We start from the raw sequence: 12174 nt of genomic DNA, 5'->3' as shown, positions 1-12174 counted from the left end.
AGCAGGAGAAGAAGTCAGCAGAGGAGGTGCAGTAGCGGTAGTAGTGCCTTACATCCAACAGATGGCCTTGTTTCTGGGTTGTTTCCACAATGATAGATCTTTTTACGTGGACAGGTCATTAGCCTATCTCACAACTCCCTACCAAGAAGATGGGTGGACTGTCTTTAGTCTAACTCCTACCTTTCAACCTGTCTGGCTTGGATGGCCCTAGGCTTCTCTCCATGTCGATGTGCGGTCCCGAGAGAAGGACAGTAAGGGAGGGGCCAAATTAGGAAGGGAGGCAGTTTGCAAGAAAAGTGAGGGAAAACTTGGCTCTAGAGCAACAGCTGAAATGCTCACACAGTGGACACAGAAATGGCCATAGGTTACATACGCACGTCTGTGTAAATTTGTGATGTAGTGCATTATACAAGGTTCGAGGCCTGATGGTGATCAAAAGAATCCCGGACCAGTGATATTAAAGAAAATACGGTGACAGAGGAAAAGAAACTGGTGACGGTTGAAGAGAGTCCAAACATTGAAGGTGGTGTGAAATGAGTCCAGAGTCAAGTGAAGGTCGTGGAAGATTTGGGGCCTAAAGATGGATGTGGAGGGTCCAAGGCTGGTGATAAAACAAAGGAGAGCTAGAGCTTGGCTGGATCGCAGACAAGTTTGGGGCTGTTGAAGCAGGCCAGAAGTCTGAGTCTGGACCTGTTGGCTGGCTCGCAGAGGTTTAAGGTCTGGCTGAATGGAAGTTGGAGTTTGACTCCAGGGCTTGGTTGGAGTAGAGTGTCTTGGGTCTGACTGCTGAAGGACTGAGACCAGGGCTTAACTGGCTGGCTTAAGGCCATTATCGACAGGTAAAACATCCTAAAACCCTGAGTGAGTTAATACAATAAGTGTGCATTTCTTTTTTAAAAAAAAGTTATGAAGATGAAATTGTTACAGAAATGAAATAGACATTTTAACATTTTGTTTGCTAGTTTTAAATATAACCTATAAAAGGCCAAACAGTTAGTCATCTGAATAGCTTTTGCTCTCCCAAGATGATTTGCCTTAGTTATCTTTAAAGTAGTCCCTTTGATTGTGGTTTACCTGAAGTCATGTTGGACTACTAACTCTTGGCAATAGCCACACAGAACTAATGGATACTGGAATATGAAAATGCTGGTCTTGCTAGTTCCTTGATTGTTACGATAATGAAGGAGCTGAGCGAGGAAAAATAGAGGCTCAACACCAGCTTCCCAAAGACCAAGATTATGTCTGAATTATGAAGCAGAACCCAGAAGAGTAATTGAAGACTGAAGAAAGTGGACATTGATGCTGAGGAAATGGAAGTGATGGGAAAACTTATAAACTTGTGAAGTTGTATGCCTGATTAAGGGCCTGCAGAAAACGGATGAAGACGTGCATTCCTTTGCTAGATGCCGTGGCCCAGTGGGTAGCACTCTCGCCTGAGTCAGAAGGTTTTGGGTTCAAGTCCCACTCTAGGGACTTGAGCACAAAATCTAGACTGACACTCCAATGCAGTACTGAGGGAGTGCTGCACTATCGGAGATGCCGCCTTTCGGATGAGACGTTAAACCATCTGCCCTGGTGGCTGTAAAGATCCCATGAGCAGCAGGGGAGTTCTCCCGGTGTCCTGGCCAATATATATCCCTCAACCAACACCTAAAAACAGATTATCTGGTCAGTATCACATTGCTGTTTGTGAGACCTTGCTGTGCGCAAATTGGCTGCTGCGCTTCCTACATTACAACAGTGACTACACTTCAAAAGTACTTCATTGGATGTAAAGCATTTTGGGATATCCTGAGGTCATGAAAGGCACTATATAAATGCAAGTCTTTTTTATCTTTCTTTTTGACAGTTTATGAAAACCACTGTGGAGGAACAGATACGTATCATGCAATGTGAGAAAGTGTGTGTATGTGGCTAGTGTCCAGTCAACTCTTCTGTATTGCTGAGAGCTGAACCCACAGAAGTGGAGTCTTGAATGCTTTTGGATCATACTTTTTCTAAGCATAATATTTGATATTAGATAGAGAGATGGAGTGACCAGCACTGAACTCATTGGAAAGTGTGACCTGAGTACAGTACCGAACATGTTAAATGAGATGATAGCAATAGGCAGAGCACATGCTGCATGGTTAAAGATTGGTATCCTCATAAGGTTATAAAATGAATCCAACCCTCGAAAGACCCTGTATAAACCCAAAGCTGAGATGATGGGGCTGAGTATAAGATAGCCTAAATGGAAGAGTAGCAGTCGGACAGCTACAGGAGCAGGCAGAGGGGAGAGTACACTGCCAATGTCATTTGGTGTCTATCATCAGCAAGGTTTTGAAGAGTCCAAAGATTATTTTGCAGTAAATGATGGGAAATATGTGTGCCAGCAATTTCCTCAGAGCTTCTCCCACTCCACTGCCATAACTTCAGCGGAAGTTTGGTGGAAACCCTGATTACGTACGTACTGAAGTTGCATCAGTGGAGCAGGAGAAGCCCCGAGGAAATTCCTGGCAATGGTTTTAGAAGAGAGAATTTAATAAAGTTTAAAAGTATATAAGGGAAAACTCTTCAGAGTACATTTATCCTTCAGGAAATCAAATTTTCTTTTTTATCAACTGAAAATTTTGAAGTGATGATGCTTGTGATAGTTAAACCAATTTATATTGGTAAGATTTCTTTTTAAAAGAAAAACATACTAGTATGCAAAGTAAAACATCCAGCAGTTTAGATTAAAGCACATTGTTGGAGCAGAATTGAGAGCTTTACTGTGCATGCGGCCGTGCTATAACTGACCTGGGAATGCTTAATGCTGACATTGGGTACCCAAAGTGAAAAAATATTCACCATGCTGACATCCATCGTTGTTCAGCACAAAAATTCACCAAAAAAAAATAAGCCAATCATATCTACTGCATATCTACCTTAAGGAGACTAAAGTTTGATTTTTAAAAAAAATTATTTTGTTTGTCAGTGAGTTCAACAAATTAAATGGCAGGGCACTTGAAGTGATTACATTTTTTATGGTGCCGTTTCCATTTACTATTTTTAATTTTTGGACATCTCAACATAAGCTTCAGTATTAACAGTGAGCTGAGGGTTGTCAGTCACAGTCTCCATTTGTAAGCCACAGTAGCAGAACTTCATGAGGTTGCAATCGTCTAAGAGGGTCAGAGAAGAATTTCACTTTTTTTCCCCAAATTGGCCTGGGTTTTTATCTGGTTTTTCGGCTCTCCCAAGGTGCACAAGGCATCACAATTATGTGGGAGAGGCTGGATGGACCAGAGGGTCTTTTTCTGTCCGTCATTGATCGTATTTTGAATTTTAATATGCTTGGTTTTTTAAGGGCAATTTAAGGTCAACTGGTAGTTCTATGGATAAATGCACAGTGTTATATAACTTTGTGTCATACGAACAAGGAAGATCCCAGGTTTGATCCCTGGGCTGTACTGAGTTAACAGAACTCCGCTGGAACCCAAGGCAGTGTTAGAGTAGGCGTCAGCATTTTGTCTTTGGAGATGAAAAATCAGGCTGAGTTCACACTGTAAGATTGGGCGAAACTGTGGCCAATTAGATTAGCATATTAGGTGCCCTGCTTGGCTCACTTGAAGGATGGCCACTTGGGTGACACACCTTTTGGAGTCATACCTCAATATATATCTTTGCCTTCAAATGGGGAGGGATAAGGGTAGAAGATCTTGGGCAAAGTTAGAGGTTTTAATAAAATTTATTTATTTTGATTTCCCCATTTTACTTTCCTCTTTGCTAATTTTCAGTTTTTCTGCCTGTTTCTCAATTATTTTTTATTTTATTCTTTACTCAGCTTCCTACTTGATATAGTTGTTTTAATTTCCTGTTATTCTTTGTTCTGCTTCACAACTGCTGGCTCCAATTATAAAGTTTTCTATTTATTTCACTATAATATAGCTACTAGAGCTGAAAATGCTACATTTACTCTAAGTGATTTCAGAGAACAAGTAGACAATTGAGCTATGTAGAGGATCAAGGAAATTGAAATTGTGGCTTACTGATTAGTTTAAGGATAACCTCAGTAAATGTAGAATTTTCTTGTGAATGAGGAACAGAAGACATTAAATAACTGTTCCTTTTTTAAAGAACACAACAAACTGGAAATCACTTTTAAATAATATATCTTTATCTGTGTAGATATGTAGTGTTTCACCAATTACATCCTTCAAAATGTAGCTTTACATTGATGATGGTTCATTTTCAATTTGTTTTAATGAGCTATACAGTACCATGCCTGGAAAGTGATTAAAAACTTATCAATGATGGTAACCACTTTATCATATCACTTTTTTCTTGGTTCTTAGGCCATACTATCACCAGTCTGATCATTTCTATGTCATTTTCATCGTCTCTGACCTGGTCAATGCACAACAACAAAAAACGTCATCAGCCTTCTTCTCTTCAAATGCCTCAAGAGTATGATCTGTTTGTATCTGCAGGGGCTGTTTCACAGGTACTAGACAGTTTGGAGGAAATCCACGCACTAACAGATTGCAGTGAAAAGGACTTGGATTTTTTGCACAGCGTTTTCCAGGATCAGCATCTCCATACACTACTTGATGTGAGTCATTTTTAGCCTTTTCTTCAAATATGATTTCAATGTTCTTTTTTCTGGGTCTCTTTTAAAGCCTTTCTTTATATTTGATATTTATTTTAACTTGATCCTTTTGTTTTGGGGGGGAGAAATCTATTCATAGGTTAGTGGTGGTACTGCTTGTGGAACAACCCAGGTACATGAGGAACCACAGGCTGATTTGAAATCACAATGTAAAATAATTGACATGGAAAATCATTTAAAAAGGGATAGTGTCGCTTTAAAAGTGAGGTGTCGTACTTAGTTTCTCTGATGCTTGAGGGGTGTGATTTTTTTAATTTCTGAGAAGTGCAGCAGCTGTTTCACAGGTACTGGACAGTTTGGAGGAAATCCTTGGACTACCAGATTCCAGTAAATAGTTCTTGGATTTTTTTTGTGCAGCATTTTCCAGGTCTGTGTCTAGATTGCTGTTGTGCTGGAAATCATTATTTCACTACCATGCAGACCCACCCACTATAATATAAACTATATAATAATCTGCCTTTCAGTGCTGATGACATCAAAGCTGCTCTTTTGTGACTTGACAGTAAATAAAAAGGCCAATCCAGTCTTTATCTCCAAATTATACTTGATTTATTACTGTTTTGTTCTTTCCTGCTCCTTCTGGGACAGAAATCTTGTTGTTAAACTCTTCAAATTTTATCAAAAGCAACTATCAAATTTTGCCAGTTCTCAGAATCATCAATTGAGTGACATAGTGCTATATCTAGACTGATCTTGTTTGGCCTTATTTACATTGGTACATGACTCCTCGTGTTGTTCCTTTTAAAAAATAAAATTGTTTAATGTACTTTATTGTTTACCCCTTTAACACCTAATACTGCAGATTTTAAGTAGCTGCAAATATTTTTTCAATGTCAAGCACTGAAACAATACCTCGACAATAAAATGGACCCTCCAATCGGGTAACACTGACGTTAACGAATGTTGTTTAATGCTATGGTTTTGCTACAAATCTTTTCTACTGCACAGTAGCGTTGTACATCAGTTGCACTTTCATTATCATCTGAACAGGTGCAGAAAATAATCAAGAAGGCTAATGGAATGCTGGCCTTTATATCTAGAGGACTAGAGTACAAGGGGGCAGAAGTTATGCTGCAGCTATACAAAACCCTGGTTAGACCGCACCTGGAGTACTGTGAGCAGTTCTGGGCACCGCACCTTCGGAAGGACATATTGGCCTTGGAGGGAATGCAGCATAGGTTTACGAGAATGATACCCGGACTTCAAGGGTTAAGTTGCGAGGAGAGATGACACAAATTGGGGTTGTATTCTCTAGAGTTTAGAAGGTTAAGGGGTGATCTGATCGAAGTTTATAAGAAATTAAGGGGAACAGATAGGGTGGATAGAGAGAAACTATTTCCGCCGGTTGGGGATTCTAGGAGTAGGGGGCACAGTCTAAAAATTAGAGTCAGACCTTTCAGGAGTGAGATTGGAAAACATTTCTACACACAAAGGGTGGTAGAAGTTTGGAACTCTCTTCCGCAAACGGCAATTGATACTAGCTCAATTGCTAAATTTAAATCTGAGATAGATAGCTTTTTGGCAACCAAAGGTATTAAGGGATATGGGCCAAAGGCAGGTATATGGAGTTAGATCACAGATCAGCCATGATCTTATCAAATGGCGGAGCAGGCACGAGGGGCTGAATGGCCTACTCCTGTTCCTATGAGTGTCACTTTTGTTTTAGAAGATAAATCAGGTAGCTATTTAGCGAATGTAAGAATTTTATTTAAAAATTGATACAATTAGGGACATATTTAAAATTAGGGTACATGATAGTGAAAGATTTTATCAAAGTAAAATTCCCGATCAAGTTATGGCAACCCTCTGTTCCAATCAAATGGTTGGGGTTTGAGTATGTTTGAGTCCTAAGGCTGTGTGGCACTGGTACAGCTTGGATAAGTTTTTTAATTGTTGATAAAGCTGTATATGAAGTCCCTTTTGATAACAAAGCCTTCTGCCTCACATGACCGAGAGAAAAAAACATTGCTTTTAGTTTCCTCATGCTACAAGTTTACATTCTGTCTGCTACTTAGTGACAGTTGGTAGAAGTCCCGAACTTGGTGAGGTAGCGGAACTTCAACCAGAGTAGAATTCCCCATAGCTTTCCTTCTAAAGGATTTCATAAAAGACCTTGTGGGAGAAAGAATATAAGTGAGTTTTTAAAACAAAACAATGGATAAGTACATTGCAGACTTTGTCTTGTTTGTGCAGATGACCGTTGCTGTTGACAATTAAAATGACCTTTATCTCTCAAAATAAGATTCTTTAAAGTATTAAGTTTAAGTTTTAGGTTGCGCTGAACATGTTGATGATACTGCACGCATTTAACTGCAGCTGTGCAGGCCAGATGCAGACTGTAACTTTGAATATTCTGAAAGAAAAATAAATGGTCCCCCATTGAACTGCATAGGCTTATATATGAGCATGTAAGCAAAAGTAGGAGTGTTTGCTTGTCAAAAAAGTGAGCGATGTCAATCTGATATCCAGCTTTAATGCAGAACTTGAGTTCCAGCATCAATACTCAACACCAACAACAGCCAATCTCCGGACGCCATACTACAACTCATCCGCTTCATCCTGGATCACAATGTAACACATTTTCTAATATGAAAAGCTACTGTTGCTTTTCTGAACTACGGGAAAAAAAAATGATTGAAGGTATTTGTCAATTGTAAGTAAATTATAGGTGCATTTCTTTGTGTAAAGTGAGTTTAATCTTATGCCAGTCATCATTTGATCCTTTCACTATTGAAAGCCAAGTGGTGCAGCTTGCTAGTGCAATAATACCAGATGTGGTTGCACATGGATTGTTACCCTCCCAACCTCTCAAATAATCTTGCATCTCGAGTTGCCATTCTCATCCAAGTTGCTCATAATGTCTTTCTACTGAAGATGGAGGAGAAAAACAGAGTAGATGTCAACCTGCAATGTTCTGATACATCTCCTTAGCAACTGGATCATGAACTTCACACCAGATTCCTGGGTCAAGTTCTTGGTCAGGGAATAGTGCTTAAATATAGGGGAGGAGAACCCAAGGAGGTAGAAAAATTAAACTTTAAAAGAGGGAGTGAAGAAAGTACTTTAAACATATATGATTACGGTTCCTCTGATGGTTTAGCTACATAGATCAGGAAGGTCCCAGATTTGATCTGTGCAAATTAGCTGATCTTAGAGGGAGAGGTGGGTGGTGGTAGGAGTACTGCAATAGCTTCAATGTCTCTGGGTTAGGGAGGGAAAATCAGCCATGGTTGCCCCTCCAGATTGCTATCTAGCGACCTCTGCTAGAAGAGCATGTTCGTGAACATTAAAAAAGACAGAATCAAGCTTGTTTATGATGCTTCACTACCACCACATCTGCAGACAAGATAACCTACTGACATTTCAGTGAAGTCTCACTAATGAATAATGGTCACATCGGTGATGTACCAGCAGGCAACCAGTACCTATGGAACCATAGCTAGCAAGGAGTCAATTCATTCAGGAGAGAAGGGCGGAGAAAATTATTGAGAAACCAAAAAATAAATGCAGGATATATAGTTTTATGGTGTGTTTACTCATTGCAAATGATAGAGATGTTCTGTTTATCTGTTCTGTTTTCTTAATGTTAGAAATTTACACAGGATTTAGCTTAGTAAATGTTTGTGATACAAAAGTACCCATACTTAAGAGGTTAAGCTGTGAACCTTTGAGTGTGCTGTTCATTGGAACTAGCAGAGGGCGCATACTATAATTTGTTTCAAGCGAGCCCAACCTTATTCAAAATTGTTCGATTACTTAAAGAGGAAACAAAATTACTTAATCACGCAGGCTTGTCCAGGGATTACGACAATATTAATACATGTTTTAATTAAGGTGTATTTGTATTGCTTCTCAAGCATATTAGGTGAAAACAGAATGTCGGAAGTAATCTGTAATTGACAATGTTTGTGTTAACGAATGTGATAGTAGTCTTCTATATTAACGAATACTTGTAGTAAGCAGAATACGATAGGCTTCTTCCAATTAAAAGAAAGTTTATCCTTTATTGAGAGCAGTTCAACAAACAGGGTACAATCAAACGTAGATATGTATTCTTCAATTCTAGCCTGCCTCTGGATACAGTACAGTAGAGACAGCAGCTTCAGTATTGTACGCCACTGGCAGCCAAAGCATGGTCCCTTTAGGCTGCCTTTTCCTCATACCCTGGACATGCCTACCGAAACTTATTTAGTACACGTAGATTGATTCATATCTGTCTGCCATTTAAACGCCACTTAAAGACAACTGGCTTTGAAACAGCCAATTCCTTACAAAGATTTTGTGTCTTTGTTCACCACAATTTGGTGTGAGTTTGCTCCCATGAAAGTTTGATCTTGCACAGATCCCTGTGTAGTGACGTGTGATTTCCCCATATTTGACTGATCTTTGTTTCCTAGACTGGCTGTCTCCGTTTGTCGTTCACCGATTCAAAGCTAATTATCTTATGTATATTTTTCCTGGGCTTTGAGTAATACCCAATTTGTACAATAGGAAGTCAGTTGCTAGCAAGGACATGTCTTGACTTGTCTTTAGTTGGGTGGCTGTTCCACCCTATCAGTCTTCACACTGTTTCTTCCCCTAATCCATGTCTCAACATTATGCAAATAAATAAAACTTCTATTTTATTTTCATGCAGTAGTTCTTCAAGTTAAAATAAGACCATAATTATATACTAGGCTTGTTGAATCTAGATGTGTTTTGGACAGGGGTATGAAGTTAATGGTGGTCATATATAAGAAGTTTTTAGAAAGAAAAATGCACTACTGCTAAGTATTTTGTGCCATGCAGTGCACTTTAGGGTTTTCTGCCATTATTCTGCATGTGATGGGTTCCCGACCCTGATCTCAGACACTTCTCTATAGGGAGGGGAAATCAATAGATGGGTTATCACATGCCTATGTCACACCCTTGAAGTCGCCAAAACAAGAGCGATATTGGCAGAGGCCTGGGCGCAGGTTATCTACTTCTTGGCTGGGAAATGGTGCAGGGAGAAGATAAAGTGACTTCAAACTATGAACCAAATTTTTTTTAAAGCTACCTGTCAGTCAATTTAATATTTTAATTGTGCATGCCTTATTCAATGCTTCTTATACCTACCTATTCATCTAGAAAAACTCTCATGTCTAGTGTGTGTTTTTTCTTTCACACTTCAGGCATCATTCAGCCGTAGAGATCCCCCAAGGTCTTGGAAGAGTCCCCCTTCTCTGGGCTACTTTTCCTCCCTTTCCTAATTGATTTGCTTCTTTCTCAATTAAATTATGTAAATAAAATGAAGAAAATGACCCCTTCCCCAAGAGGTCATGGAAGAGTTTCTCTTCCTTTTCCCCTCCCATGGACTAAATCAGCTGTCACAGACATCAGCTATATGCAAACTTGGATTCACATTTCCACCTAATTTGCTCAAATTTCATTTTTGTAAAATAGTAACAAATCATAACTAAACAGATTGGCAGCATGTCAATTAATCATGAGTAGAGCTGGTACCTAAACTTCCAATGAGGATCTAATAAGAACATATGTGAACGATGAATCAAGATTAGCAGTCAGTCAGCAAAATCTACCAATAAAAGAAAGGAGAAGGGGAACTAATCAAATCCCTCCAGATATTTTTTGGAAATTCTTTTGGACCCTATCTTGCTTCCTCCACTACATCGTGGACGTTTTATTGTTGGAAATAGCATTTGCCATTGCTTTTGTCCTTACTCGCTTAAAGCCCCAAAATTCCAGCTCCCGCCTGATTCCTGTGCAGCTTTGAACCAATTTCAGAATCCTTGTAATTAGTTTCAAACCCCTTACCCTTTGTGCCAGCTATCAAACTTGCTTTAAATCCTAATCTACAGATTCTGCAAGGTGCTCCAAGAGATGCGAGGTTGAGAGGTGGGTGGCTTGTTGGGCCTGGATGAAGCACTCCTGCTCCTCCTGGCCCACAAGCAGTGCAATAAAGGCACTCACCTCATGTATCCAGCCCTTCCCGCCTGTGTTCACCTGACATGTATCAGGTGGGGATGAGATTTCCGGCTTTCAGTTGCGCACGTGCATCTTAACGCGCCTGGGTTAAACCCGGAAGTGGGCATGTTGGAGACGGGATGCGGTCCTGCTCCAAAAATCAACAATTTTTACTACCCACCACCGCCAACCTGCCCATTCTTGGGGGTTAAAATTACCCCCATTGTCCCTATCATGAGACAGCATCATCTCTTTCCACTCCTTGCAGCCCACTGGTTCAGGGCCTCAAGCTCAGACGTGCTGCTGGTCGGTGTCATTAAAGGCCGAATAGTCACACTCAAGTCTTGGAAGCCCTCTGAAAGTGTCATGTTCAGGCTGACCCTCAAAGCATCGTTGAAGCAGTGGTAGCTGCCACTCCGGAAGCAAACCAGTGTCCTTAGAAGCTCCTCTGTCTGCACGTGAAATGTATGCTCCCAAATCATTGTTTTTTTGAAGACTGCACCTCTGAAATCTGGGTCCCATTTGTTTCTCCTAGCCTTCCTTGAAGGAATGGGACGCTCCCTCTCTTCCACTTCAATTCCTCATAAGAACATTAGGAACAGGAGGCGGCCATTCAGCCCTTCAAGCCTGCTCTGCCATTCAATTAGATCATGGCTGACCTGCGTCTCAACTCCATTTACCCACCTTTGCTCCATATTCCTTGATATGCTTACCTTTTCCTCCAAGTCATCCCCTGGGATTTCAAAACCTTGTTTAGCTTTGTAAACACTTACGTGTGACTCCTTGAAGAAATAGCAGCTGAGTGCATGGTCACTGCTATACTTTGACAATCCAAATGAGGCTGACATGACCTGTGCTCCCCTTTGCACTGCCTTTACAAACCTGATCTTGACATCTCATCTCCTGCTGCCCTACCTCCTATATTCTCTCATGTTTGTCTTCCTATGAGCAGCAAAGCTACCTCCTCATGCAGACATAACATTTTGAAGATTGGTGTACCTCCTTCAGTAACATTCCTTTGGTGCTGGTTATGCAGTCCCTTTTCCTTTGCAATGAGAGAATCTAGGGTTAAAGGAATGTGACCAGAAAGGACACTTCTTATCACCCCTATGTCTGCATGCATACCATTGTATTCGGAGGATAGTGAAAGACTTCAAGAGGATATAGACAGGCTGGTGAAATGGGTGGACACGTAGCAGATGAAATTTAATGCAGAAAAATGCGAAGTGATACATTTCGGTAGGAAGAACGAGGAAAAGCAATATAACCTAGAGGGCACAATTCTAAAAGGGGAACAGGAACAGAGAGATGTGGGTGTATATGTGCTCAAATCATTGAAGGTGGCAGGGTGGGTTGAGAAAGTGGTTAAGAAAGCATACGGGATCCTTGGCTTTATAAATAGAGATATACAGTACAAAAGCAAGGAAGTCATGATGAACCTTTATAAAACACTGGTTCGGCCACAACTGGAGTATTGTGTCCATTCTGGGCACCGCACTTTAGGAAAGATGTGAAAGTCTTAGAGAGGGTGCAGAAGAGATTTACTAGAATGATCCCAGGGATAAGGGATTTTAGTTACGTGGATGTACTGGAGA

General features: G+C 40.4%; 1 protein-coding gene across 2 annotated transcripts in view; it reads left to right on the top strand.

Annotated features, from left to right (window-relative positions):
- caska (calcium/calmodulin-dependent serine protein kinase a) overlaps positions 1 to 12174 on the top strand; it is a 399989-nt gene that overhangs the window by 282715 nt on the left and 105100 nt on the right. For both annotated transcript variants that reach the window (XM_067992893.1, XM_067992892.1), the window contains exon 11: positions 4455 to 4576. In XM_067992893.1, coding sequence (XP_067848994.1) covers positions 4455 to 4576 — 122 coding nt within the window. The remainder of the gene's footprint in view (positions 1 to 4454; positions 4577 to 12174) is intronic.

This window comes from Heptranchias perlo, chromosome 11 (assembly GCF_035084215.1).
Source record: "Heptranchias perlo isolate sHepPer1 chromosome 11, sHepPer1.hap1, whole genome shotgun sequence".
In the NCBI taxonomy this organism is placed as follows: Eukaryota; Metazoa; Chordata; class Chondrichthyes; order Hexanchiformes; family Hexanchidae; genus Heptranchias; species Heptranchias perlo.
This window is presented reverse-complemented; position numbering and strand designations above follow the sequence as displayed.